The sequence below is a fragment of the Mirounga leonina genome, unplaced genomic scaffold, assembly GCF_011800145.1.
Source record: "Mirounga leonina isolate KUSES-001 unplaced genomic scaffold, KU_Mleo_1.0 Mir_151, whole genome shotgun sequence".
Classification (NCBI taxonomy): domain Eukaryota; kingdom Metazoa; phylum Chordata; class Mammalia; order Carnivora; family Phocidae; genus Mirounga; species Mirounga leonina.
The window spans coordinates 3,318,647-3,346,363 of NW_023270377.1; the positions used below are offsets into that span (position 1 = coordinate 3,318,647).

The 27,717-nt window shown below is 49.6% G+C and overlaps 1 protein-coding gene across 7 annotated transcripts in view; it reads left to right on the plus strand.

Moving 5' to 3' along the window:
* The window catches only part of COL6A3 (collagen type VI alpha 3 chain), a 78,444-nt gene that overhangs the window by 31,742 nt on the left and 18,985 nt on the right, over positions 1 to 27,717 (plus strand). For all 7 annotated transcript variants that reach the window (XM_035006777.1, XM_035006778.1, XM_035006779.1 and 4 more), the window contains 29 exons: positions 626 to 1,234; positions 3,284 to 3,889; positions 5,264 to 5,878; positions 6,772 to 7,371; positions 8,025 to 8,362; positions 9,463 to 9,541; positions 10,385 to 10,530; positions 11,923 to 12,015; positions 12,461 to 12,514; positions 13,293 to 13,364; positions 14,077 to 14,103; positions 14,213 to 14,257; positions 14,373 to 14,426; positions 14,885 to 14,947; positions 15,546 to 15,611; positions 16,000 to 16,053; positions 17,976 to 18,011; positions 18,597 to 18,659; positions 19,652 to 19,714; positions 20,987 to 21,049; positions 21,945 to 22,007; positions 23,449 to 23,499; positions 23,695 to 23,730; positions 24,169 to 24,231; positions 24,906 to 24,968; positions 26,433 to 26,465; positions 26,551 to 26,587; positions 26,690 to 26,701; positions 26,799 to 27,292. In XM_035006777.1, coding sequence (XP_034862668.1) covers positions 626 to 1,234; positions 3,284 to 3,889; positions 5,264 to 5,878; positions 6,772 to 7,371; positions 8,025 to 8,362; positions 9,463 to 9,541; positions 10,385 to 10,530; positions 11,923 to 12,015; positions 12,461 to 12,514; positions 13,293 to 13,364; positions 14,077 to 14,103; positions 14,213 to 14,257; positions 14,373 to 14,426; positions 14,885 to 14,947; positions 15,546 to 15,611; positions 16,000 to 16,053; positions 17,976 to 18,011; positions 18,597 to 18,659; positions 19,652 to 19,714; positions 20,987 to 21,049; positions 21,945 to 22,007; positions 23,449 to 23,499; positions 23,695 to 23,730; positions 24,169 to 24,231; positions 24,906 to 24,968; positions 26,433 to 26,465; positions 26,551 to 26,587; positions 26,690 to 26,701; positions 26,799 to 27,292 — 4,598 coding nt within the window. The remainder of the gene's footprint in view (positions 1 to 625; positions 1,235 to 3,283; positions 3,890 to 5,263; positions 5,879 to 6,771; positions 7,372 to 8,024; positions 8,363 to 9,462; positions 9,542 to 10,384; positions 10,531 to 11,922; positions 12,016 to 12,460; positions 12,515 to 13,292; positions 13,365 to 14,076; positions 14,104 to 14,212; positions 14,258 to 14,372; positions 14,427 to 14,884; positions 14,948 to 15,545; positions 15,612 to 15,999; positions 16,054 to 17,975; positions 18,012 to 18,596; positions 18,660 to 19,651; positions 19,715 to 20,986; positions 21,050 to 21,944; positions 22,008 to 23,448; positions 23,500 to 23,694; positions 23,731 to 24,168; positions 24,232 to 24,905; positions 24,969 to 26,432; positions 26,466 to 26,550; positions 26,588 to 26,689; positions 26,702 to 26,798; positions 27,293 to 27,717) is intronic.

The window sequence follows — 27,717 nt, forward strand, 5'->3', positions numbered from 1 at the left end:
ATCTATCTATCTATCTATCTATCTATCTATCTATCTATCTATCTATCATCTATCTATCTATCTATCATCTATTTATCTATATTGCTGCATTCATTTTCTATTTCTGTAGCAAATTGCCATAAATTTAGTGGCTTAAGACAAAATGGATTCATTGTCTTCCAGTTTTAGAGGTCAGCAATCCAAAACCAGTTCCACTGGGCTAAAAGCAAGGTGTCAACCAGATTGCACTCCTTTTGGAGGTTCTCGTGCATTATGCATTCCCTTGTCTTGTTCGGCCTGCACTCCTTGGCTTGGGGCCCCTTCCTGCATCTGCAAAGCAGCAACAGAGCATCTTCTCTCTTCTCTGGCCTCTGCCTCCTCCCTCAGAGCTCTTCCTTGGCCTCTCATCGTCTTATCTCCCTCTTAGAAGGACACATGATTGATTATACTGGGCCTACCCGGATAATCCAGGATAATTTCCTCATCCCCCAAACACTTCATGTAATTGTACCTGCAAAGTCCCCTCCACAAGTTCTGGGGATTCTGAATTGGATACCTGTGTGGGGCCACTATTCAGTCCAACCTCGACCCATAGCAGATGGTCCCCTTTGGGTCACATGTGTCATTGAGGCTGTCTCCCTCCCAGTTTCAGGTGAAAAGGATGTGGTGTTTCTGATTGATGGCTCTGAGGGCGTCAGGAGCGGCTTCCCTCTGCTGAAAGAATTTGTCCAGAGAGTGGTGGAGAGCCTGGATGTGGGCCCGGACCGGGTTCGTGTGGCTCTGGTGCAGTACAGTGACCGGAACAGACCCGAGTTCTACCTGAATTCCTACATGGACCAGCAGAGTGTGGTCAACGCCGTACGCAGGCTGACCCTACTGGGAGGGCCAACCCCCAACACTGGGGCTGCCCTGGACTTTGTCCTGAGGAATATTCTGATCAGCTCTGCCGGAAGCAGGATAACAGAAGGTGTACCCCAGCTGCTGATCGTCCTGACAGCGGACAGGTCTGGGGATGATGTGAGGGGCCCCTCAGTGGTCCTGAAGAGGGGAGGGGCAGTACCCATTGGCATCGGCATTGGGAATGCTGACATCACGGAGATGCAGACCATCTCCTTCATCCCCGACTTTGCCGTGGCCATTCCCACCTTCCAGCAGCTGGGGACCATCCAGCAGGTGATCTCCAACAGAGTCATCCAGCTCAGCCGGGAAGAGCTAAGCAGGTTGCAGCCAGTTTTGCTCCTCCCAACGAGCCCAGGTAAGGAAGGGAGTCCTTGGGTCATTGTTCCTAGAAACCTCTGGGGCTACTTATTCGGACTGTGGGCTCAGAAGTGTTCTTTGTTGGTTTTCTCTACCATATCTTCACACTTGTGGGGTGAAAACTGGCCTTTCATGAAGAATTAGGGGCCATGTGCCTTTGGTCTCAGTGGCCAGCAGTGGCAGAGGCCTGGGGACATGCTATGATTCAATATTTTGGGCCAAATTAAATTTTCAAAGAGGTGCATGTGCTCGGCTTTAGTGCGGATCCCTGAGTCTGTGTAGAGGCTTCTGCATAATATCGGAAGGGATGGGACCATCTCATTGGTGGCACCAGCTCAATATCAATTCTAAGCTGCCCCTGGCAGGTCCAGCTGGCAGCCTTCTGTGATAAGGGAGGGAAATTGACCACAGGGTCCCCCAAGCTGGGGCACAGTCTCTGAAATATTGGTATTTCCAGAGCCAAAGTGTGATGATTGCTTTTGAATGTGGCTGGTGCTGAGAAGTAAATGTCTTAATTGGCAGGAGTCCACCTTGCTCTTATACTGTAGTTCATTCTATTTCATCTTTCCTGTTTCCCTTTTGTGGGCCTGGTTACAATAAGCTAGAAACAGTGGGAGCCTGGCTGCTGAGAATGAAGGGGGCTGAGATACATCCATCCCTTTCACAGTAGCACCGAGGGCCTGCCCGCCCTGGGCACTCCGGTGGGGAGGGTCACAGTAGTGAATAGGCAGCAGCATCCTTGCTCCCTTGTGGCTTCCATTCTACAGAGTGCCCTCTGAAGCCTCACGGTGTGGAGAGGGAAAAAAAGGAAAGGCAGAGGGGAACAAAAGGAAGGGAAAAGTAGAAGCAAATGAGAAAAAGGTCAGATGTTGGATATGGTACCCTTTGGGTGAACGAAGGAGGTGAGGGTGACTGACATGGTACAGTTGAGAAGGACTGGCTTTTCCTTGCTGGTGTCTGGGACAGAGTACAGCATGCCCCACAGGCTTCTATGGAATGCTCTAAAGGGTTTGTGATCAAATAAATCTGGGAAACAGTGGGATAAACAAAGCAAAAGAAGTCCCCCACACCAATTGATGTGTATTGCACATCTACAATTCAATAAGAGAATGCCACATTTCCAAAATTTATTTGATTGCAGGGTCCTTTTATATGGTGCATCCTGAGGTACCAGGGTTCTCAAGAATGCAGTTTGGAAATCTTGTCATAGTGCATATGCTTCTTCTTTATTTTAAATACAAGCATATGTTTCTACAACATATTTGCTGTCTGACTCTTCAAAATAACTATTTTCTACCTTTGCCTTGTTCCTGTCTTGTTTCCTTTACACTCTCCTTCTTCCCAGCACCGCTGTCCATATCTCAGCCCCCACCTGTTCCCAGGTGAGCGGTCTCTGCCTCCTGGGCACCTGCCCCTCTCACCTACGCAAGGGTGCCATTCACCATTCTCTCTCCTGCCTCATTGCTTCTCCACTGAGGAAAGGAAGGATGATTCCCTTCACAATACAAACACATCACTTTTTCTTCTTTCTTAAAGACTCTCGATGCCTGCTTCCCCCCTCCAGTCATGCTCCCATCTCCCTTTTAAAGAGTTCTCTAAATCTTTACAATTCCCTTCTGAATCCACCCTGATCTGTCTTTCACTCTCACCATTCCACAGAAATAGCTCTTGTCAAGGTCCCTCCATGATCAATTCTCAGATGTCATCTTGCTTGGTCCATAAGAAGCTGATGCATGTCACAGTTGAGATCATCTCCTTCCTGAAACACCATCCCTATGTGGTCTAGACATGGCTCTTGTGTGTCTACTCTCTGCCTCCCTCAGAGTTACTCTTCTTTGTCTTTTGCTGGTTCCTTCTCTTCCCCCAGACTTGTAATCCACTGTAATGCCAGAATTCACTCCTGGGACTTGTATTTTAACTAGAAGAGTCAGAATGAGGATATTTTGTCTGTCAGGTGGTGATTCCAAGACAAACTGGGAGGTGGTTCATTAACACTAAGAATTTGGTGCCAGCAAAGGTGAAGCCCATGATAACATGTGATTCACAGGTGTTGGAAGCAAGAAGGATGTGGTCTTTCTCATTGATGGGTCCCAAAGTGCTGGTCCTGAATTTCAGTACATCCGCGCCCTCATTGAGAGGCTGGTTGACTACCTGGACGTGGGCTTCGACACGACTCGGGTGGCAGTCATCCAGTTCAGCGAGGATCCCAGGGTGGAATTCCTGCTGAATGCCCATTCCAGTAAGGATGAAGTGCAGAATGCAGTGAGGCGGCTGAGGCCCAAAGGTGGGAGGCAGATCAACATTGGTGGTGCCCTGGAGTACGTGTCAAGGAATATCTTCAAGAGGCCACTGGGGAGCCGGATTGAAGAGGGGGTCCCTCAGTTCCTGGTCCTCATTTCATCTGGGAAGTCTGATGATGTGGTAGACGATTCTGCAGCCGAGCTCAAGCAGTCTGGTGTGGCACCATTTACCATTGCAAGGAATGCAGACCAGGAAGAGTTGGTTAAGATCTCTCTGAGCCCTGAATATGTGTTCTCAGTGAGCACATTCCGGGAGCTGCCCAGCCTGGAGCAGAAACTACTGACCCCCATCACAACCCTAACTTCAGAGCAGATACAGAAGATCCTGGCCAGCACTCGCTATCCTTCTCCAGGTAAGATGGGGTATTTGTTGTTGTTCTCTGAGTATTTTTTTTTTAATATAAAAAAATAACAAGTTCATAGATCCATGGTATTCATGATAAGTTAAAATAAAATAAAGGGACACCTGATATTGAACTAGTTATGTCCTTTGCTCATTGCAAGGAGGGAGGATGCACATGATGGGGAACCATGGAGCATCTCAGTAAGAGGGTGTTAGAAAGGATTTAGGATAGGATTTGAGCTCATGGTAAGCAATTTTGTGGAAGGCTGCCAAATGGCAGTTTGGCCTGGATCGGATATTGTCAAGAAATGAAAATAATTCTGTGATTAGGTATCTTTCTACACTTAGAGCTAAAGCTATAATTGGTAAAGAGGCAGCAGGCATTCCTATTAGCCAGGATGGCAGGTGTTTGGTTATTTTTGTCTTCTTTTTGTCAGTGTGTACTCAGGACTCTGATGTTTGTGTTCTGTGAAATCTTAATGTGTTCTACAGGAGAACCCAAAGCCTGGCTGTGTGTACTGGGCCAGCTTTTCTCTTTCTCAATATTGATGGCTAAATTCCATGACTTGTTCAGCTTTTGCTGTGCTATGTTTCCATTATAAGTAGCCTACTGATTTATGAGGCAAAAGAGGCTGAATTTGTTGAGTGGCAATGTATGAGTAGCTCAATAAAATGGCATCCAAGAAGGACCTAGAATTCTAACTAAAAGGAAAACGTGGCTCATCTTTCCCAGGACTTTTTGATTAATTTTGTATTTAAAAATGGATTCATATAAAGAAAATAGGGAAAATAACAATGAAAACAAAAAAAAATTTTTATAAATGCTAGGGGTATGTGGGCAGGAGGAAATCCCATGAGTCAAACACCTGGTGACCTGTTGTGGCAGAGTGGGAGAGAGTTGGCATTCTTCACCCATCACTATTTAAGTGGTGGCCTCGAACAGAGAGGACATTTAACCTCATTTGTCTCTCTCTTCTTGTATACCAAAGATGTTGTTCCGGGTGATCTTGATCCCTTCAGGTAGTAACAGCTCGTGATTCTGTAGATTCTGATAATCCAGTTTCTAAATACTGTTTACATTTTTTAAAACTAGTTGTAACCCAGACCGCAAAGCCAAAATTAAAATAGAGTAAACTTAGAGAAAGTTTTGGAGAACTTCCAATAATTCAAAAAGCAGAAATTGTTTTGGTGAAAAAGGCCCAATTTTTAGAGATTAATTTTAAAAAGCTCAAGAGATAAACGCATGTACATCAGCTTATAATTTTAATGTTAATTAATATTGTGGTGCAACATAAGGCAAAGTTCAGAAATGAAAGCAGAAACAAAACCAGATAAATAACCAGTCATGTACTGAGTTTTCCTTTTCTTTTCTTTCTATGCACAGCTATTGAGAGTGATGCTGCAGACATTGTCTTCCTAATTGATACCTCTGACAGCATCGAGCCTGATGACGTTGCACATATTCGGGACTTTATTATCAAGATCGTCCGCAGACTCAACATTGGCCCCAATAAAGTGAGGATTGGGGTTGCACAGTTCAGCAATGAGGTCTTCCCAGAATTCTTCCTGAAGACCCATAAATCCCAGGCTGCTGTGCTCGATGCCTTACGTCGCCTGAGGTTCAGAGGGGGGTCCCCACTGAACGCTGGCAAAGCTCTGGAATTTGTGGCAAGAAACCTCTTTGTCAAGTCTGCTGGGAGCCGGATAGAAGACGGGGTGCCCCAACACCTGGTTCTCTTTCTGGGTGGAAAATCACAGGATGATATTTCCAGGTTTTCGCAGGTGATTAGCTCCTCAGGGATTGTGAGTTTAGGAGTGGGAGACCGAAATATAGACAGAACAGAGCTACAGACCATCACCAACGACCCCAGGCTGATATTCACGGTGCGAGAGTTCAGAGAGCTCCCCAGCATAGAAGACAGGGTCATGCATGCCTTTCGACCCTCCGGGGTCACACCTGCACCTCCAGGAGTGGACATACCTTCTCCCTCACGGCCAGGTACGATCCATGGGACCTGTAACTACAGAGCATGTCATCAATTACCTTTTAATTGAAAAATATAATTAGCATTTATTTTAATAATTTTCATCTGTTAGGGTTGTGGCTGCACATATAAGTAAAAACCAAACACTGGAAAAATGATTCAGTTGAACTGTAGAAGGAAACATATCCCAGAAAACATGGCCAATGATTCTTCCATGAGGCTTCTCTAAGGCTAGTCAGAGACCCATTGAAAAGTTCTATGAAGGTGCATTGAGGATTAGCCACAGATTCATTGGCTCTCAGAATAGGACAGAATCTTTTGAGGTTGGCTAGTGGATGCCCCTCTTTTACTCCAGTCTTGATGGCTTGATTATAATTAGGAAAGTACCCCCAAATGCCCTTGATTTTTGGCAGGCTTCCCTGAAGCTCTTAGCATGTTGGCAGGCAATCCTCCACAGGTGTATGGAGTCTGCTTCCCATTTTCCAATCTGTTTCTCCCAGCCCTTTTTTGATCTGCCTCTAGTACATCCCCTCGACTCCTGTCAGACATCATTGTTTATTTTTGGCCAGAAGGAAAGTGGTTAGTGGCATTTCCTAAAACATCTGAGTTTATGGACAGTTGAATCTGTGACAGGATACCATTTTGCATGGGATAATCAGACTCAGTTCTCAGTTTCCCTGAGTCCTTCTGCCTCCTATCTTCTTATTCAGATGATTTATCATTTATCTTCTTGTCTTTAGCATAATAGAGGCTATGAATTTGGGAACTATAGAGGCATGGAATAAAGCAAATGTGTTTACTGTGAATAAGCTCCAGGAATGTCTTATTCCATTTACTTTACACTTTGTATATTTGGTATGGATATGGAAACCAAATTTCTCCTCATTTCCATTTTAATCATTTTTAGAGAAAAAGAAAGCAGATGTTGTGTTCCTGTTGGATGGCTCCATCAATTTCAGGAGGGACAGTTTCCAGGAAGTGCTCCGTTTCGTGTCTGAAATTGTGGACACGCTGTATGAGGGGGGTGACTCCATCCAGGTGGGGCTGGTCCAGTACAACTCTGACCCCACTGATGAGTTCTTCCTGAAGGACTTTTCCACCAAGGAGCAGATTATTGACGCCATCAACAAAGTGGTCTACAAAGGGGGGAGACATGCAAACACCAAGGTGGGCATCGAGCACCTGCGGCAGAATCACTTCGTGCCAGAGGCAGGCAGCCGCCTGGATCAGAGGGTCCCTCAGATAGCATTTGTGATCACGGGTGGAAAGTCAGTGGAGGATGCCCAGGAGGCCAGCCTGGCACTCACCCAGAAGGGTGTCAAAGTGTTTGCCGTCGGCGTGAAGAACATCGACTCAGAGGAGGTTGGGAAAATAGCGTCCAACAGTGCTACAGCGTTCCGAGTGGGGAATGTTCAGGAGCTGTCTGAATTGAGCGAGCAAGTTCTGGAAACTCTGCATGATGCAATGCATGAGACCTTATGTCCGGGTGTGACTGATATTTCCAAAGGTAACCGATCCCCTTTATGTGTACATTTTCATTCTGTCATGCCAATGTTTAGGACTTGTTGAGTTATTTAGGTGCCTGGTGCTGGCCCATGGCTTCCTTGAGCCTTTGGCTTCTTTAGCCATTTTCCCTATATCCAGGTGGGTTGGGTCCTGGCAACCACCTGGCCCCTGTTATCGACAAAGCTACATTATCATCTTTCAGGGTAAGGCTGGAAGTCTGTATTTTGTTGTTCTTCTAAGATTTGCTTTTTCCCTCTATTCCTGGATCTCCCAAATAATTCAGACTTATTGATACCTGTTTGTGTTTATAGGTTTTATTAGATCAACTATTTGAGATCAGAGTATCTGAGTTCTCAAGTGCATTTAATTTAAAGCACAATCTGGGGATGTACGTGAACACCGACTGGATAGCAGGCCAAAATTGATTAACACCCCAGAAAAGCAAACCCATTAAAATGACCTACACTCTCAGTTCCTAAGAGTCAGCACTGGTGTTCCCTGAGAGGCAGACGGATTGCTTCTCAAAGCTCACACATAAGGATCTCGTTTTGCCCTTGAGCTTGATGCCCGGTACCCGTCCTGGGGCTGTGCCTGTGTATTAGACTCATTTCGGCCACCTTGACTTAGAGCTCATTGCCTACTTTGCTTTTGCAGCCTGTAATCTGGATGTGATTCTGGGGTTTGATGGATCAAGAGACCAGAACGTATTTGTGACCCAGAAGGGCCTTGAGTCCAAGGTGGACGCCGTTTTGAATAGAATCAGCCAGATGCAAAGAATCAGCTGCAGCGGGGACCAGATGCCCACCGTGCGAGTGTCGGTGGTGGCCAGCACGCCCTCAGGTCCTGTGGAGGCCTTTGACTTTGCCGAGTACCAGCCGGAGCTGTTTGAGAAGTTCCGGAACATGCGTAGCCAGCAGCCCTATGTCCTCACTGCGGACGCACTGAAGGTCTATCAGAACAAGTTCAGACAGTCCTCACCAGAGAGTGTAAAGGTGAGCGTGGGTGCCTCCTTCTTCCAGCTTCCTGTGCAGTTTCTGGACTTCTGTTGGTCAGGAGGGACACCTCTATGTCCAGATGCCCCTTTCCCCAAAGTGTTCTTCATCTATAAACACTCTTCATGTTTGACGGGGTTGGCAGTGCCTGATCATGGAGGTGCTTTGTCGTCAACTGATCACAATAGTCTGAAATGTATTATCTGCCTCATTTCAGTAGTTTTACTTATACTCTAAAAAAAATTCCTGGAAATCAGTAATTAAGATTGACTGAGTTGAAGTGATGATTAATTCATGTTTAATTGTAGTCCTATCCATTAAGGACATCATGCTCTGTTTCTCTCTCTTTCTCTCAGTGTGATGTATAGATACATACACGTATACATATATAGATATAATGTGAACACACACACACACTACTAGTCTGCTCAGATGCCGTAACAGATTACACAGACTGGACGGCTGAAACAACAGAAATTTATTCTCACAATCCAGGAGACGCTGCAAGTCTGAGATCAGAGTGTCTGCTGGGTTGGTCTTCGGAGGCCTCTGTCCTTGGCCTCCAGAAGGCCACCTTCTCCTTCGGTCTCCGTACGGTCTTCCCTCTGTGTGTCTGTGTCCCAATCTCCTCTTCTTAGAAGGAGACGAGTCACACTGGATGAGAGCCCACCCCAATGATCTCCCTAAATTTAAGGACCCTTTAAAAGCCCTATCACCAAATACAGTAATACTCTGAGGTACTGAAGGCTAAGGCATCAACATATGATATTTGGAGGGACATAGTTCAGCCCATAACAAACATACACACACACACACAATTTCTAGAAACTATATCACATAAATAGGAAAATGAGATAAACTGTCTTTATTTTTATTGTGATTTTGTAAGTTAACCAAGCACCACAATAGACTCATTTATTTTATCCCTCATTTATTGCACGGTATCAAAGAGCTATGCCCGGGGGATGATCGTTTCTCAGCGTTGGCCCCAGTGTCCTCAACTGTAAGATGGAGGGTTTGAATGGTCCAGTCTCCCCTCTGGAAGTCTGTAATGTTTCTTTCTAATTGTGGCTGGGGTTTGACTGATCCTTTATTTTCAGGTGGTCATTCATTTTACGGATGGAGTGGATGGAAGTCTGGCTGATTTACAAAAGGCGTCTGAGGAACTCCGACAAGAAGGTGGGTTGTGGGTTTTCTAAACGTGAGAAGTTGGCTTGGGTGAGAGCCAGGAGTCCTCTGGGGGACCCTCGGGGGTTCCTCCCCACAGTCTGGCCCTCTGTCACCTGCCTGGGGCTGTCAGAGTTCCCCTCATACCACAGATGGCTTTATCACCAAGTCCTGACACAGGACTCAGGTTCTCAGACTCATTCAGGCGGCAGAACATCTAGAAAGCATGATGCTTTTGCAAAAGAACATGACACTTTGATCACAGCTCAAAAATACCATTTTAAGCAAAAAGATGCTCATTAGACAAACAAATAGTGAACACACGTTTTCCAAATTTAAGGTGATTAGATAAACAGGGATGCCTATTATATAATATCTGACTGTCTGCTTTGGAGTTTGTAGCACTGACTATCAGAAAGCGAATGCCAACACCAGAAGCTTAGAGAAGCAAAATTTACCATGAGGATGTTCTATTTCTTAGCTGGCTTTTCCTGAGCAAGAAGACGAGACTTGTTAATCTAGTTTTGGGGGTGGGGCCTTGCAGCTCTTTCCACAGCATCCCTGTGTTCTGTCCGGTCAGGCCAGAGTTTACGAATTTATGTATGAATATGTTTCGTGATGTCACTTCCTGTGTTTCTCCTGATCAGCTTAGTTCTACGACTGGAACGGTTGCCCAGAGGCGTCCAAGGTTCCAGTATGTTAACTCTTCAGGGTAGCTAACTAGTTTGAGTCCATACGTTTCAGGTAAAAGCCACATTTTACACTGAAGTTTTCTTTTAAAATAAAAAGTCAGGAGGGCGACGAGGTTGTGGTTTGGAAGGCCGGGCGAGCCACGGTGGATGTCTCTCCTTGCAGGGGTCCAGGCTCTGATCCTGGTGGGCCTGGAGCGCGTAGCCAACTTGGAGCAACTGATGCAGCTGGAGTTCGGGCGAGGCTTCCTGTACAACAGGCCGCTGCAGCTCAACTTGCTGGACCTCGATTATGAGCTAGCAGAGCAGCTCGTGAGTTTTTATGTCTCTACCCACAAACCGGTCCGGATACCAAATTCTTTGTCATCTTAAGATAATCAAGGTTTTTTTTTTTTGCCAGATGAGTGGCAGAGGGGCTCTTTGGATGGGTAATTCAAAATTCAGTTAATTTAATTCACTTGGGAGGGACCTGCCTTGTTGCCACCCCCAGCGTGAGTCCTGGAAACGGAGGTATCCAAGAGCTGGGAAAACAGCCAGGGGGACGGTGGGTCTCTAGGCAGGCTGCTGGTGGTTTCCTCTGCTCCCTTTCGTGAGCGTCTTGCCCTTCATAAGATTGCCGCAAAGGCAAAACATCAGACTGTCCCCAAACAGGAAACAGTGTTGTAAGCATCAGAAAGCTTGCACGCGAAAACAAGGCTATGCAGGAAAAGAAAGACCCTTTCTGGGCCGAGATGCATCTCCATTGCCTTCTCTCCTAGTTTCCTCTGGAGCAAATAAAGGTGCCCCCCGAGGCTTCCCAGTGCTTGAGTTCAGCCTCTCTCGGCTGGAGGTGCCGGCTCCCGGGTGGGAGTGAGGCGGGCCTTCGGGGGATGTGGGGCTGAGTGGTCAATTTAGGGATTGTTTGCTGGAGGCAAGAGTGGGCGGTGGGACAGATTGACTGTTCCTTCTTCCCGGGGCTGGAATTAGGACTTTATTTTGTTACTGGGTGGAAGGAGGTCGTGTTAGTTGACGCATCCGGGACATGGAAGAAAGTGAAAACTCTAAGAAGCCCAGCGCAAGAAAAGCATCGGACCACCATGAGTTTAGCAGTTGGAACTGTTTCTTGGGCGTGCGCTTCCCCGTCAAGCCAGGGGCTAGGATGGGAAGGGAACGTCGAGGGTGTCTGCTGAGTGTGGGCCCCACTGGTGACCCAGAGTGTGGTGCTGGTGGCTAAGACACAGGCCACTTGTGTCTGCCCCCCACGCGGCGGCTGTCCCCGAGGCCTCCTGCGGGCGGGCCCCATAATCTGTGCCCTGACCATGGCTGTGAGGAAGGGTGTATGGATCTCCATTTTGGAGATCCTTCTGTCCGGGCCGTATGCAGTTTGTTTCTTAGGTCTTGCTCTTTGGAGTTTAAGACTATGTAAGTTATGCTTAACCTTTGAGATTTGAAGATGTGTGTTGGAAACTTGTAGAAGTAAGGCCCAGACTGAGGTGACACTGTGAATAAAATCCAACTTTGGTCGCTCTTTGCGCTCCCATTTGTGACTCGCCACCGCTGTCCTGACTGCTCAGCCAGTCTCGGAGAGAATGCCGCGCGAGCAGAACTTCATCTCTCACTGCGAAATCCACGCACATCAGATTTTGACCTTCACGGCATATTTATGCTTTTTTTTTTTTTCCCCTAGACATTGTTGAGACCTGAACTTTCTTTTCCTTTTGGTAGGACAACATTGCCGAGAAAGCTTGCTGCGGAGTTCCCTGCAAATGCTCCGGACAAAGGGGAGACCGTGGGCCCCTTGGCAGCATTGGGCCAAAGGTAAGGTGGCTTTGCCCTTCCCTTACACCTGGAGCTAGATCTCAGCAGAGTCCCAGGGGCTCAACAGGAGGCCCGAGGGGCGCTGGATGCCCGCCACCTTCTCTCTTTCCTCGGGGTGAGGGCATCTGGTTCTTCGTTTTATAAAATACTGTTAAAATCGGTGGGCGTCACTAGCAACCTTGCTGTGGATGGTCAACAGGGATTCTTAGCAAATGCGTCTAAGTTACAGGAAACGGACAGGATTTCTCAGTAGATCAGAGTCTTTAAGATCCCGCTGGATTAATTACGCTGGAATAATGAGCAGAAGCCCAAGTTCAAGGGGACAGCTAAAGCCATGCTGATCGGTGGCACTGCTCTGTCAAAGGAAGGGGGTCGGGGAGACACTTGAATGTGGAACAAAGGAAACTATGGGCCTTAACTGAGGAACTGATTTGCTCTGTTCTAGGGTATTCCCGGGGAAGATGGCTATCGAGGTTATCCCGGTGACGAGGGTGGACCCGTAAGTACAAGATAATTTGTTCTTGAAGCTTTCATTCCGTCCTTATTCCTCACACGTTGGGGTTGAATTGTGGGCTTCATAATCCGTCACATTTCCAGTGACTTTCCTACTGGGAAAACATTAATTTCTGACCTCCTCCACGACTGCCCTCCGACCTCTAACTGTGGAGCACAGCGTGATGCCCCCGGACAGGACCCACGTGGGCATGCGGTGCGGGGGTTTTCCTGGTCCTGTTTCCGAGGGAGACACTTGATGGCCTCTGAGACTTGGGGCCACCGGAGGGTCCAGCTGGGGGCTCAGGAAGCAGTTCCTGGGACCAATGAGGTCTGAGAGGCTTTGAGACACCAGCAGGAAGCCCAGCCCTGGGATGGGGATAAAGGGCCCGGTGGGGAGTAGGTGAAGTCACGGGCTCCCAGCTGGAAGTGCTGGGTGTCAGGGCTGACCCCAGGACCCTTTGGAGAGCTGAGAACCAGGGATGGCACAGAGGAGACGTCAGGCCGAGGATTCTCCCAGCACCCAGTACCCAGAAGTCTGCCCACCCTTGGTCCTCCAGGGAGGTACCCTCTGAGCTGCAGACCCTTCCAGGCCCCACTCCCTCCAGAGGCGGGAACTGCCCAGGGCTGGGGGTGCAGGGTGCTGGAGGCTTCACCGGGATCGAACAGCATCCCTGCCAGCAAAATCCACTTTCTAGGACACGCCTTTCCCTGCAAAGCAAACTCAGTGGAGGCATGTGACAAGGAGGAGCTCCAACCTGTAAATGACTTTGTCTCTCGGGCAGGGTGAGCGCGGTCCTCCTGGCGTGAACGGCACTCAAGGTTTCCAGGGCTGCCCCGGGCAGAGAGGAGTAAAGGTACCGTGTGTTGGCCCCTGAGAGTGTGGGGGGACCCACAGCCCCAGGGCCCTGGTAGGTGGAGGGCATTCAGTGGCACCTGCAGAAGTGAGAGAGTTTCCCCAAATGCCTCCTTGGGGAGGAAGGCCCCCGGGGGCCCCAGCGGCCAGCAGCCTCTCATTGGAGGGCGGCTCCGAAGTCTGGCGGGCTCAGAAGCCCTGGCAACGGTGGGAAGGGAGCCTGAGGATAGTGGAATAGTTTCCTATGGGCAAGTCAGGAGGCAGTCACAAGGACAGAGAACGCACGGGCCAGGGCGGAGGGAGGGCTGGGGGCCAGCGGCTCCAGCCCCGGACCCCGAGAGAAGCCAGGAAAGTGTTGGGGCAGAGTGGATGGCAAGCGCTAGAAGATTCCTTGTGTGAAATACTTGGATTTGTTTTCTCCTCCGTGTGCTGAAGTTTGAAAACAGCTGCTGAAGGGAAGGGGCCAACGAGGGGCAAAGTCACAAAGGGATCTTGGAGCCTGGCCCCCTTCTGCTCAGGGAGTCAAGGTTCTGGCAGATTAGCCTTAGGATCCTCCATGTGATGGAGAGAGGGCAGCACAGACAGATGAGTGCCCAACCCTGAATTTCGGATTCGGGGTGCTCAGGTGGGGTGGGGCTCCCCCAGCCTGTTCTAGCCTCTTCTCTTTGGCCTCCAGGGAGGAGCTAATGTCTCCCTTTTCCCCTACCTTCCAGGGCTCTCGCGGATTCCCAGGAGAGAAGGTACCTACGCTTGTTTCCGTTTTTTAAATTTAAAGCATTCCCAGTATCTGTCATTTCTCCTCTGCCAGAATGGCTTTCTATCCTCACTCTGTGTCTTGTCCCCTCGCAGGGTGAATTAGGAGAAATCGGGCTAGATGGTCTCGACGGTGAAGATGTAAGCGATTTCACACTCTGAGTCCACACCGCGTCCAGTCCTGAACATCCCGGCCACTCATCCCTCAGATCTGGAAATTGTGCCAGGAGTGACGTTTTCTTATTGTCTTTGACAGGGAGACAAAGGATTGCCTGGTTCTTCTGGAGAAAAAGGGAATCCCGGTAGAAGGGTCAGTATGTTTCCATAGTGTTGCCATTGTGGGAAAACAAAAAACATTTTCCTTAAGGAATGTATTTTTTTATTCATCCCTGCTTCCTCCAGGCAGCCTTCCCTGATGTCCTCTAGGGGTGCATCCTTGGCGTCGCCTCGGTCCTCTGTCAGCTGGGACAATTACATCAGATTTTTTGTTTGTTTGTTTGTTTGAAGAGTTATGTCTCATAGGGCAGGGACTGAGTGTGTTCTGTTTAAACAACTCCCTGGTGCCTGGTACAGAATAGGTCCCAGTAAATATTTGGGATTACTTGAACAAATCAGAAACATCTGGAAGTCATTTTACCTTCATGTAAATGAGCAAATGGGAAATGCTGTTCTGTTTAAGATTTATGAACTGAAGAACGTGCTTTTAAGGGTGAGCTACAAATTTGAAACTCTATCTAATTTTTGTCTCTGCTTGTGCTTTTTATTTAGGGGGACAAAGGACCTAAAGGGGACAAGGGAGAGAGAGGGGACATTGGAATTCGAGGTGACCCGGTAAGGGAGCTTCCTCATCCGCAGTTTGAGACCCACATCTGGGGAAGAGGGTTGCAGGAAAGTGGGTTGAAAGGAAGAATTTTAAACCAGAATTTTGAAATTGCCTTTAAATGTGTCAATAACATACGTGGTTTGTCCTTTTCCTACAATTTTGGAGATGCATTTGCTCTCTTACCTGCAAAGACCAGCGTTTGCAAGGCCTAGCATACGAAGACCTCAGAAATTTCCCTAAAAGCTGGTCTCAGGCACTTTAATCCAGAGGATCAGGTGGTTAGAAAGCTATTAGGGGTGGCAAAAACGTTAAGACCCTGAGCCACCACCCCTCAGCCACGTCCTGCGGAGCCCACCTACCCCACTCGGACAGCCTGACTGTGGGGTCACGGACCGCTCTTGGCTCTGGGGAGGGCAGTGGCCCGGGGTCCCTCTCGCCTTGTTCTGGCCAGGAGGAGAGGAGGCTGGCCTGAGAGGGCTTTTGTAGAACCATGGAACCAGAAAAGCTGCAAACCCCCTTTTTCTCCCCATTTCTTTTCCTCACGTGAATTTCAAGCGTCCCTTTCTGGCATATGCGGCTCATGTCCCTGACCCGTGTTGTTCACAGGGTAACTCAGGACAGGACAGTCAGCAGAGAGGACCCAAAGGAGAAACTGGAGACATCGGCCCCATGGTACGGCGCTCTGCATTCCCAGGCCCCCCTTGCCGACGGCTTGCCCAGCCACAGAGGCCACGGAAGTGGTCTTCGGGGCCGTGGGGCACACGAGGCTAGGAGCGGACTGTGTGTGCAGGTGAAGGGGTCTCCCCAACAGGGAGCAATAGCAGCTGCCACCAAGAGGGGCTTCTTTTCTGCAGATTTGTGCCCCTTGGATATTAATGGAAAGTGCTTGTCAAGCCAGAGGCTTGTGGAGACGGGCCCGACCCACGTCTAAGGGGCCCCACCAAGCAGCCCACCACCCTGGGTGTGTGCCCCTTTTCCCGTAGTGTCTGGCCCAGTGTGCCAGAGTTAGACAGTCTTCTTTGCAGATGAGACTCTTAGGCCGATGTTTTCTCCACCTCAGGGTCTCCCTGGGAGAGACGGGGTATCTGGAAGCCCTGGAGAAATCGGGAAAGACGTGAGTGCCTCTTGGGGCTTGGGGGGCTCCTTGGGAAGATTTAGCAGAGCTACTCAGCAGCTTTATACTTAGGGACTTTAAGGGGATTTCTGAAACTGTTGTCACCCAGACCTTGCTGCTTATAGGAATTTTTCATTCTTATAGTTTGCTCTGTGCTCCCTCTCTTCCCCCACCCCCCCGGTTCTGCCTCCTGCCCGTCCAAAAAAACCACATCCAACAGATGCTTTTAAAAGTAGTATCTTTGCTGCTTTCAAATATTTGGCTTGGTTTTATCCTGCTAAATATTTTAAAAATCCAGACAGAAGCAGGAATAGAGGGGGAGCGAGGGCGTGAGGGGCGGGAAGGCTGACGGGTCGTATCCTGGTTGGTTAAGTGATTGTACTGCTGTAATTCAAGGATGCAAGCAGATCCTGGCTCCTCGCGAATGGTATCTTGCAGCTGGCTTTCCAAGACATTCCACGAATGTCTGTTGCAGGATAGCTCATTGCGAGCCGGCTCTTTGAGTCTTGTTAAAGTGCTGCTAAAGCCGAAGTTATGTGTACAATCTTGAGGAGGTTTCCTGGGAACCCAGAGCTCGGGGCTCTGGAAGTAGGAGAGAGTCCTGGATAACGCTGAGGGGCTGTATAATGAACAGCGACTGCGGAAATACTCGACTGTCATAACGGGCTGTCGGCTCTGTGGGCGAGCAGAGCCGAAACTTGTTTTCGTGAAAGGACTTAAAACAGAGCCTGGCATACCATTTGTTTGATTTCTGTGGGCAAGGTAGAAACTTGGGTTTGAATTTGATATGGTCAAGGGCTCTTACCTCACCCTTGAAGCTGGGCGAAGCCTGGCTGTTGGCCTCCTCCTTCCCTTACGACCTCGCTGCACCAGGCTCATGCCAGGGTGACTCGTGTCCTTCCCCCTGGGTTACCTCACGCCTCAGGCCACCACTGCAGGCTTTTGCAGGCTGCCTCTGGCATGAGCCGTGCGTCTTTGAGCACTGGTGGCCTCTGGCCATGCTCCAGGGTGTCCCCTTTGGGGGAGGCCAGCCAGATTGTCACTCTCGAGGAGTCCGGCCTGTCTCCTCCTCCTCCACTGGTCCATGTGTCGTCCGTGGAAGGAGACCAAAATCTTGCATTAAAGATGCTGCCACCACAGTGAATAATGGCAAAACAATCCCCCCAGAAAATCCACTGGGAGCGGAGAATGCCTTTCTTTGGTTGATGCCGCAGATGCACGAAGCCCTGTAACAGAGCTGGTGTGTTACAGAATCCAGAATACCGACGCTTAATCTCGCAAAGATACACCCAGGACAGGACCTTCATGCATTCCCATCTTAACCGTTGGCATTAGAGAAGAAGCATCACAAAATCGGGATTAAAGGATTACTTAGCGCTGCGGGCCCACATGTATTTGAACTAGGGGTCACTTCTGGAACATCGAGGAAGATGTTGCCAAGTCACGAGCCCAGACTAAGTACAGTTGGGCTTTTAGGTTCACATATACGTGCACTCCCGATGCTTTACTTAACGGAGTATGTGTTTTATTTGGCCAGGAGCATCTGGAGAGTTTGGGACTCTCTTCCATTAGAATGAACATATTTCACTACCTCTCCCCGCAGTTAGGAAAATGGTCGTAAAGCAGATGGGTCGACATTACCATTTCACATCCTTGTTTGAAACTGGCTGGGATCGTGCAGCGAGAGCGAGTCATTATTTTGCTTGGCAGGTCTGAAGTTAACTCTGAAAGCTTGGATTTGGGTGGTTAACAGGGCAGCACGGAAGCAAGAGCTCGAAGAGATGAGAGCAGGAGGAAGGGGGTCTCGCGTGCGTCTGCTCGGGGCCCGCTAGGCGCGGCGTCTGGTGCTCGGTGGCTCCCGTCGCAGAGAGCCCCGGGCTCTGTCCCCAGGCTCCCTCTGAGTTTCTGTGACTTCCCCACAGGGTGGCTTCGGCCGAAGGGGACCCGTGGGAGCTAAGGTAGGTCTCCCCCTTGGCGCCTCTTTTCTGCCATCACGTCGGGACTCACCGTGTGCTGTCAGAGGGCAGGGATGCAATCCCGCCCGGGAGCCAAAAGCACTGTCCCTCGGCCAGCAAGGCGTGAAGCTCAGACAGCTGGCCCCACCTTCTCCGCCAACTCCTTAACTCGAGCCTCTTCTGAAGGGCTCGTGAAACCGAGGGGCCGTGGGGACGAGGGGCAGAAGCAAAGGCGAGAGGTGGAGGAGGCGATGTCCGGGCATACCTCAGCCCCGACGTGCTTGCTTATCTGGGCCTTGGCCCGTCTCAGCGTCTACTCACCTGCACAAGGCAGGTTTGGATTAAAAACTCCCCGTCTCACAAAGGCATCCTGAGCAGAAGGTGAAAAGAGTGAGAAACCATCATAAGAGTGCAGAGTGACCCCCGCTGCATGGGGTCATGTCTCAGTCTGGAGGCACGATGCCGGTGGCCCCCGCCCCCACGTGGGGCTGTTCCCCTGTCCCCCTGTCCAGATATGACCGTGGAACACACAGCTGACATTGGCATAAACACCCTGACCCTCCCCCTCCGTCTTCTTCTGTTTCCAAGGGCAACAAGGGCGGCCCCGGCCAGCCGGGCTCCGTGGGAGAGCAGGGGACCCGAGGCGCACAGGTCAGTATCCCCGGCAAGGCTGCGTGCCTTGTGATGCTTTCCCGGATGCTCTGGTATTTTTTTTTTAATTTCACTGAGGTGACCGTCAGTTTTACAAAATTGAACGCGAGACTAATCATTGCGAAGTGAACAATTCATTGGCGGATGGTACATTCACAGTGTTGTACAACCATCAGCTCTATGTAGTTAGAAAGCATTTTCACCGTCCCCAGAGCAGCCCGCTCCCCGTTAAGCCGTCACTCCCATCTCCCCTCCCCTAGCTCCTGGAAACCACTCATTTCCCTTCTGTCTCTGTGGGTTTGTGTCTTCTGGAAATTTCATGGAAATGGAATCATATGCTATATGGCCTTTTCTGTCTGGCTTCTTTCACTGGGCATCATGTTTTTGAGGTTCCTCCATGTAGTAGTGTGTCTATGCTTCCTTTTTCTTCGTGGCTGAGTCATATTCCACAGTGTGGACAGACAACCATTTGTTTACCCAGGCATCAGCTGGTGGACACTTGGGCTCTTTCCACCTTTTGGGGACGGTGAATAGTGCTACCGTGGACATCTGCAGACAAGCTTTTGTTCGAACTCCTGTTCTGTAATTTTTAAAAAAAAATTCAATTTATTTTAAAGAGAGAGAGAGAGAGATGGCGGGGGGGGGGGGTCGGGGGAGAGGGGAGAAGGAGGGAAGCTCAAGCAGACTCCCCACTGAGCACGGAGCCTGACATGGGGCTCGATCTCACAACCCTGAGATCATGACCTGAGCTGAAATCAAGAGTCAGTCGCTTAACCGACTGAGTCACCCAAGCGCCCCTCATTCCTTGCATTTTTTTTAAACTGACTTCCCCATTTGTGTCCTGGGTTGGGGCTACTGTTAGAGTGGAGACAGAAGCGTGGCCTCTAGCAGGCTTTTTGGCTGGCAGAAGCGAGGCTCTGGCCTCTGGGTCCTGAGGTTCCTCATGGAGTGCCACCTTCACAGAGCACTTACGTTGGCCTTTTACTTTTCAGGGCCCACCTGGTCCCACCGGTCCTCCAGGCCTGATCGGTGAACAAGGCATTTCTGGGCCTCGGGTAAGTCGGCTTGATCCCACCCCCGTCTTTAGCTAAGTGGAGAGCACAGGACTGCACGGGCTGAGGTCCCGGGGATGGTGTTGCTGTAGACAGACCTCCCTTCGACTCCTCCCTGGGTCAGCCTCAGTCCTCGCGGCGACTGGGTGACTGGCTAGTTTCCCTGAGGAAGTAAGAGACTCTTTTTCCTGGTGCTCCAGGGGCTTCTAAATCCCAGTGCTGCTCCTTCCCAACATGGGCCAGCTGGGTGGTAAGCATAGGGAGGCCGTCCCGCATCTCCAGAGTCTGAGGGCAGAACTGCATAAGGTCTAACTAAATCTGCCCCGATTCTCCGCGAATGCCAAATTGCTTCAGAGGTGGCCCCTAGAGATTGCCTTGTGGTTCGGTATTTTGTGTGAGGCGCCCCCCATGCTCAGGTTCCACACACAAGCTGCTCCTTTAACTTGCATGACCACAGGCGTGAGCATCCATCTCGGCGGTGGGTGACCATGCGCGGAACGTGTCAGAGCCGAGTGGGGACCGGGCGTCCCCGGCGCTGGCGTCCCTCCTGCCTGATGGGATCCCGAGGGCGCTACCCTGTCATTTGTTACGGAGAGTCAGAGTGACCAAAAACTGGCAAAGGCCTGACCTGTCGCGACATAAATGCACAAAAGGTCGGATAGCGAAGCAGGAACTTTGTGCGAGCCAGTGTCTATGTGGACGGTCCTTCCCCAGTTTGCAATCTGAGAAATACCTATTTTCCGAGCTTCTGTGGTTTGGGTCTCACGTTATTTAAGCTGTGATTAGTCAAGAGTTAAGGTGGAGTGGGGGTGAGGTGAAGCTCTTCAAATGGTCACCGATGACAAGTAGCTGCTACCTCCTGTTGTTGGCACGTCCGTTCTGGTCATTTCTGGGCTCTGGAGGCTGCACTCCATTTTAAGAGCTATGTTCCATCATTATTTATTTGCTTGCTCAATGGATACACGTACACAGGATTCCACACCTGCACACGCAGGTGTCCATGTGGAGGGATGCAAAGGGAAACAGAGGCATATGAAACCTGGGTGCTGGTCCTCTAGTCAGGGACTCGGGGTATGTGTCCCTTTGCGGACACTGGAGCTGCATGGTCGCCCTGATGTTTTAGATTTGCACAAGCCCTGTCTGTGCGGGCTTGCATTCGGGTCTCCAGCACCGTGAGTGGCGCTGAGTGCTGCGCGATGTGGGGCAGGGCTCAGGCCCTTTGGCTTGGGGGGGCGGTGAATATTTCACTGACGTGCTCCTCTCCTCGTGCTCCAGGGAAGCGGAGGGACCGCAGGTGTTCCTGGAGAACGTGGCAGGACCGGTCCCCTGGGAAGAAAGGTTTGTCTTGACAAACGTAAAGCTCATGTCCTGAGGTCGAGCCCCAGCCGGAACCCCTGAGCCTCTGTCTCATCCGTCCGTGCGCCCCCCTGCCTCGCGCACACCCAGCTTCTCCCGTCGCCATCCAGCTTGGCCAGTGGGGTCCCTGTCCCGTCCCGCCTCAAGGGAACACACGGGCTGTACTCAGTGGGCTGGCTCTCGTGGGGCCAGGACCTGCCAGCAGCTGGGGGTTCCCTCATCTGTCCACGCCGTGGCATGGGGCTCCTCAGAGCCATAGAGCAGATTGGAGGCGCTAAGCACAGCGTCGGGGCCGTGCTGAACACACATTCTTTAAACAGTGCGGGGCGCGCACGGAGCGCTGCTGGCCGCATTTAGCTAATCCAAGAGCCCCAGATCCCCGACTGTTTTGGATAACGGCAGCTTGTTCTATGAAGGCTGTCTGAGAACAGACTTTCCATAAGCCTGAAGAGAAACCACAATTTATCAGAACCAGTCTGAAAGGGCGGCGTTTTCTCAGTCAAGGAAATGTGTTCTTGGGAATCCACGGTTGTCTCTGTGCCTCTTGCTGGCGTTGTTGGGTGTCCCCGCTGAATTCAATGCCCACCGATTTTCCTGGCTTCTCTTCCCCTGTTTCTCCTTCTCGTTGCCCCGTCAGCATGTCCCCGTGCCAGGCTAATGCAAGGAACAGACACAGACCTTCCTGGATTCTTTTCCAGGAGTCCACACACGAACACTGCAATTTAAAAAACCATTTTTTTCAGAATCTAAAAGGCGAAGTTAGCAGCTTGCAGCAGCAACCTTACCACTGGCATCACGTGGGGCACAAATGGTTTGGAGTCACATTTTAAGTTGGCCTTGGACCCACAGCTCTCTCAGCCTTGTTTCTTGTGTGTAGGGTGAGCCCGGAGAGCCAGGACCAAAGGGAGGCATCGGGAGCCGGGGCCCCCGAGGGGAGACGGTAAGATCGCGACGTGCTGTGGCTCACCCTTCGCTGAAAGGGGGGAGGCGGGGAGACCGGGGCCTTGCTCTGGGCTAGGCTTCATCCTTGCAAATTGGGTTGGTTCCAGATAAAGGTAACTCGATAGTGGCTTCTTGTATCCTTGGGGATCCGATTGAACACAGTGAAACTTTCTGCTTATAAACAGCAACTCAATTTCAAAGTAAGTTTCAATTCATCAGGAAGCGTGGGTAAAGACACTTTCTTTCCCAAGAATGTGGGGACTCAATGAAGCTTGAACCACCTTCATTTTCGGTCCTGCAAATGGTTTGTGACCATGACTGGGTGGGGCTTTCCTGCAAGAAAATAAATGTCCTTTGGCTAAAATGGAATTGGATCTGATCAGGTCTCGGTCCAGATTGAAACCGTTTCCTTTGAATGAGACATCCTGGGGATAGAAGTTATTACCTTGATAACTCATTTGAAAAAATGTTATTTAAAAATAATCTATAATAATAACCTGCTCACTAACGATAACTTTGTAATATACATTTCCTGTACAGGGAAAAGAAGTCTATAGAACATTGAGAAATTTTAAAAAGTGAGGTAGTCTACCTGAATACTGTAATTGGACCAGATTCATCTGAGTTATAATCCTGAACTTTAAAATATTTTTTGCATGTATGCAACTTCTCTAGAGGAAATTGAAGTTTAAAAGATCCATTTCTGTTATTGTTAGTTTCAGGAGCAGAAGGGTAAAAACCAGACTTTAAAATCTATTCAGACCACTGAAGGAAATCTCTTCTTGATTCTGTGTCCACACATTTTTGGGCAATACCTCTTAAGCTGTTATGTTTGCTTAAAGCTATAAATGAACTAGGTAGCATGTTCCATGTATATTTCAGGGATATTAATGTATAGTTTACATGCATTCTTCTGATTCTTTTGAAAGAGGTGATGGAGTCCAGTTCTGAAAGTCTCCCGTGGGGGTGTGATGGGGCAGATCTGAGAGCACAGGAGGGGGGTGTTTGGAAAGAAGACAGTCTAGTGGCAAGGTCTGAGCACAGGAGACCCGGGCAGGCATGAGAGACCGAGTCCCGCGTTCTTGCTTTGAAGGACGATCAAGGACTCCTGGATGGCCTTCGGGAGTCCCTTCAGCTCTAAGAGGCTCAGGTTCAGTGGGGCTTTGATTCTGTGCCCAAGCCCTGTCTTTCCCAGTGGCTGTCCGTTGTTCTTTATATGGGTGGCACACCAGCACCATTTTGCCAAAGGAGTCCATTAGGCCCGCCCACTTACAGATGTGGTCTTGTTTGCACCTGGAGGATGGGATGGGAGCAGGAACACTTCCTTGATCTGGGAACACTTCAGGGACCCAAGCACCCTGTGCTCAGGGCTCTGGACAGAGGTGGTTGTGCCGAACCCAACATGGCGGCCCGCAGTAACGCTCTCTTTCCACCCCCAGGGTGATGATGGCAGAGACGGGGTTGGCAGTGAAGGACGCAGAGGCAAAAAAGTGCGTATCTGCTAGATTTCTTGAGCTTCAGACAGCTTGTATTTTTAAAGAATTATTTCCCAAAATTTTATGTAATATTGTGAATTTTTTTCTCTTGGTGACTCCAGGGATGTATTTTTTTCTGCTCAAGAATAATTTATTTTAGATGCCTTTAAATTGGGACCAAATATTGAGTTATTTATTTATCTCTTATAGGGAGAAAGAGGATTCCCTGGATACCCAGGTTCAAAGGTAAATAAATACTCCCCTAGTGGTGAAGCATCACCATTGTTTGGGGCTGAGTCTGGTATGTTCATGAGTTGAAAATCAGAATATCGTGGTGCTAGCGTTGGGTCAGCCGCTTACTAACCGGTGACCCGTGGAAGGCCCCACCTCTCTGAGGTACTCCCTCACCTGTTAAGTGGAGGTGAGTGAGGGTTAAATGCGATGATGCCGCAGTAACATACTTGCAAACTTAAAAATATTGTGATCCGTATGATGTTGTCATTATGGGTTCAATAGGCTAAGGCTGACTCTGCAAAGAACACAAATATACTAGGAACCCAGTAAAACATAAATCAGAGTGAGCCACTTGGCTACCCTGGGAAGTGTGGTCCGGATGACCCAGGGACCCTCAGCTAGACCCTCCGTTTCAGAGCTTAATGTGTCTCTTTCTGGCTCTCTTCCCAGGGTGCCCCTGGTGAGCCGGGGACAGGCGGAGCACTGGGACCCAAAGGCATCAGAGGCCGAAGGGTGAGTTTGCTTGCACCTGGATGCAGGTGGGGAATGAGAACGTGTGGGGTGAAAATTATCCTTCTTCACTTGCAACCTGGCTAGTGGTAGTAGAAGGTAGAAGAAGAGGAATCCTAAGCCCCAGACCACACCAACCCTCTGTGGTTGTCTGTTCTGTCCTCCTTCAGCCACGCTGTCCTTACGGGGAGGCCCAGAAAGCCCCTTCCTCTAATGCATCTCAAAGATCACTAGACCACACGTTACCCTCCTCACTCTTCCTTACGCTACTTTTAGCTCTGAATGACTCTCTTCAGTGGATGTTTACTGATCCTCTTAAGATTGCAATGAGTCCTGACTTAGCAAATTGTGGTCTAGATGTGGGAAACTGTTATTTATAGCTTAAAATATAGTGAAAACCATCGTATTATCCTGTTCATTTGCTCAGTGAAGACGGTCAAACTACATCCTTTACTATTCAAGTTTTAAAACATTGGATTGGTTGTCTCCACTGAACAGTGATCTGATTGTCATTTCTTGGTTTCTTGTGCATCCATGAATAGTCTCGTTAATGGTTCTGGGGCAAGCATCTTACAGTGAGAGATTTCTGGTGGGGACGGGGAACGTTGGATTAAATCACCTTTACCGACCCTGCAATCTTCTGCCATGCTGAGCAGTGTTTGTTCTGCCCTTTCTAGGGAAATTCAGGACCTCCAGGGGCAGTTGGGCAGAAGGGAGACCCTGGGTACCCAGGACCATCTGTGAGTACCCACCCAATTCTGATCAAGCCACGGGGGCGGGATGCTTTTTACACACGACTCTTTATAAACTTTCCGCTGTCTCCTCTCCTCACAGAGCAGGCTGCTGAGCTTTTGTTGTTACTGCCTTTTTTTTTTTTTTTTTGATACCATAATGGAGAAAAGAGCTTTTGAGTTTTAGAGTAACGAGAAACTTTAAAAAGAAGTTTCTTGTGGAACCTTGTGGTCTAGGGTATATCGTAATTTGCTTTTATAATTTCCTGGTGTAGGTTTGTTTGAGGTTTGTGTACAGGATCAAAAAAAAAAAAAGTACAAGTTTTAGTACCTCTTGGTTGCATCTTATAGGATTAGTATAATTTATGTCAGATGTTGGTTTGAGAACTACTTCCTTTGGTTTATAAAATCCCCAAGAGAGCTTCTGATCTGTGGTTTAAAACCCATGAGTGCCCGGCCACCTGGGGCCAGGAGGGCGACCTTCTGCAGCCCTTCCAGTATGTCTCTTCACTGTGAATGTCTTCGTTTCCTTATTTGAAGCTCTCCCTCTATTATCTCCCGACATGAAATTTGATGAGGTTCAAAGAATGACGGACAGTCACTCCTACAGGAAAAGTTGGGGGATTAGATGGGTTGAGCTTGGGTGAAGGCTGAGTCAGGTGATTGCTGCTTTTAAAAAGTGAAACATTTAATGGGAGAAAGTAAGCCAGTCACTAGTCTTGTGGAAAGACACCTGAGTGGCCCACAAGATGACTGCTTGACCATCAGAGCGGCCACGCATTGGGATGAGAGGCCATGGTGGCCGTGGGTCTGTCCTCGGAGCTCCTCTGGGGTGGAATCCAGCTGGCGTGCTTCACACCTGGAGCCGAGGGTTAGCTAAGTGATTCCTCACTGTCCCTAATGTGAACAGGAGGTACTAGGCTAGCAGGTGGAAAGGAAGCTCTTCTCTTGGGAGAAGCAGTGTTGAGACTCAAGCCCAAATGTGTGATCCCTTTGATTAGTCATGAACTCCCAGGTTTCCAAAGTGTGGAGCTACTTATCTTGCAAGGGGAAGATTTTTTTTTTAAGATTTTATTTATTTGACACAGAGAAAAAGAGAGAGAGAGAGAGCACAAGCAGGGGGAATGGCAGGAAGGGGCAGAGGGAGAAGCAGGCTCCCCACAGAGCAGGGGGAGCCCAATGTGGGACTCGATCCCAGGACCCTGGGATCACGACCTGAGCCGAAGGTAGTCGCTCAACCAACTGAGTCACCCAGGCGCCCACAAGGGAAACATTTTTGCCCTCAAAATTGTCTCTCTTTTGTTCCTTGAGCAGTAAAATCAAATTTATAGGGAGAGCCTGAAAATGATCAAGGTCATCTGAGGACCACCTTTGCTTCCTCTGTCGTGTTTCTGGGGGCTGAGGGTGGTTCCTTCGCATTGGTGGTTCTGCCTGTCTGTCCAGCTTCTCATTCTCTCTCTCCTTGTTCCGCAGGGTCCCAGAGGCAACAGAGGGGACTCCATGGATGTAAGTTGCATGTGCACAGCTCCAGTCATTGCACTGTAAGCCTTTTGTCCACTGCCCCTCACACTTCTTTCCTTTTCTTTTAAAGCAATGTGCACTTGTCCAGAGCATCAAAGATAAATGTCGTAAGTACACGATTCTCTCCTGTCTGTGACACCCTTCTGTTTTTACGTTTGAAATTCTCACATAGTAAACATGTTTCACTCCTCTCTCTGTTTCTTTCGTAGCTTGCTGCTATGGTAAGTTGATTTCAGCCCTTTGACTTCCTCCTGCGGAAAGAAGAGCCCCTTTTCCAGTAAGTAAAATTTGTCTTTGAAAACCCGCCACTTCCCGCAGGACCCCTGGAATGCCCTGTCTTCCCAACGGAGCTGGCCTTTGCTTTAGACACCTCGGAGGGGGTCACTCAAGACATATTTAGCCGGATGAGGGACGTGCTCCTGAAGATTGTGGGCGACCTGACCATTGCTGAGAGCAACTGCCCACGTGGGGCGCGCGTGGCCGTGGTCACCTACAACAACGAGGTGACCACGGAGATCCGGTTTGCCGACTCCAAGAAGAAGTCGCTCCTCCTGGACAAGATCAAGAACCTCCAGGTGGCTCTGACATCCAAGCAACAGAATCTGGAAATGGCCATGTCCTTTGTGGCCAGAAACACGTTTAAGCGTGTGAGGAACGGATTCCTGATGAGGAAAGTGGCTGTTTTCTTCAGCAATAAGCCCACGAGGGCGTCCCCGCAGCTCAGGGAGGCTGTGCTGAAGCTTTCGGATGCAGGGATCACACCCTTGTTCCTCACGAGCCAGGAGGACCGGCAGCTCATCAACGCCTTGCAGGTCTGTGCCCTGTGGGCGTCGTTGGCACCTCACTCTCTTCTTGGGCTCTGGGCAGGTTCCCAGGCCCATCGTGCCTCCTTGATGAGTTCATGCCGGAGTTTCCTAAAGCCCCCGGGTGAGGCTGTTGTGATTGGTGATTTACTCGAGTGAGATTTCCAGGATAGCCGGGTGACTGGCTCCAGGGTGACAGCCAGTTGCTTGTGATTTATTCCCACTGAGTCCATCCTCACCTGCTGGAGGAGAATCCCCCAGGGCTGACCCTGAGGCCTACAGTCTCCTAGTGAAGAACCCCCTCCCCCAGCATCAATGACCCCAGCACCCCATCTATACCCCTCTTCAAACCTTTCCTCAGCCAGGATGGCAGCTAAGGCTCAGCCTTCGCTGAGAAGCTGTGAAGTGCTCCCTTATCATTTGCTTACATAGCT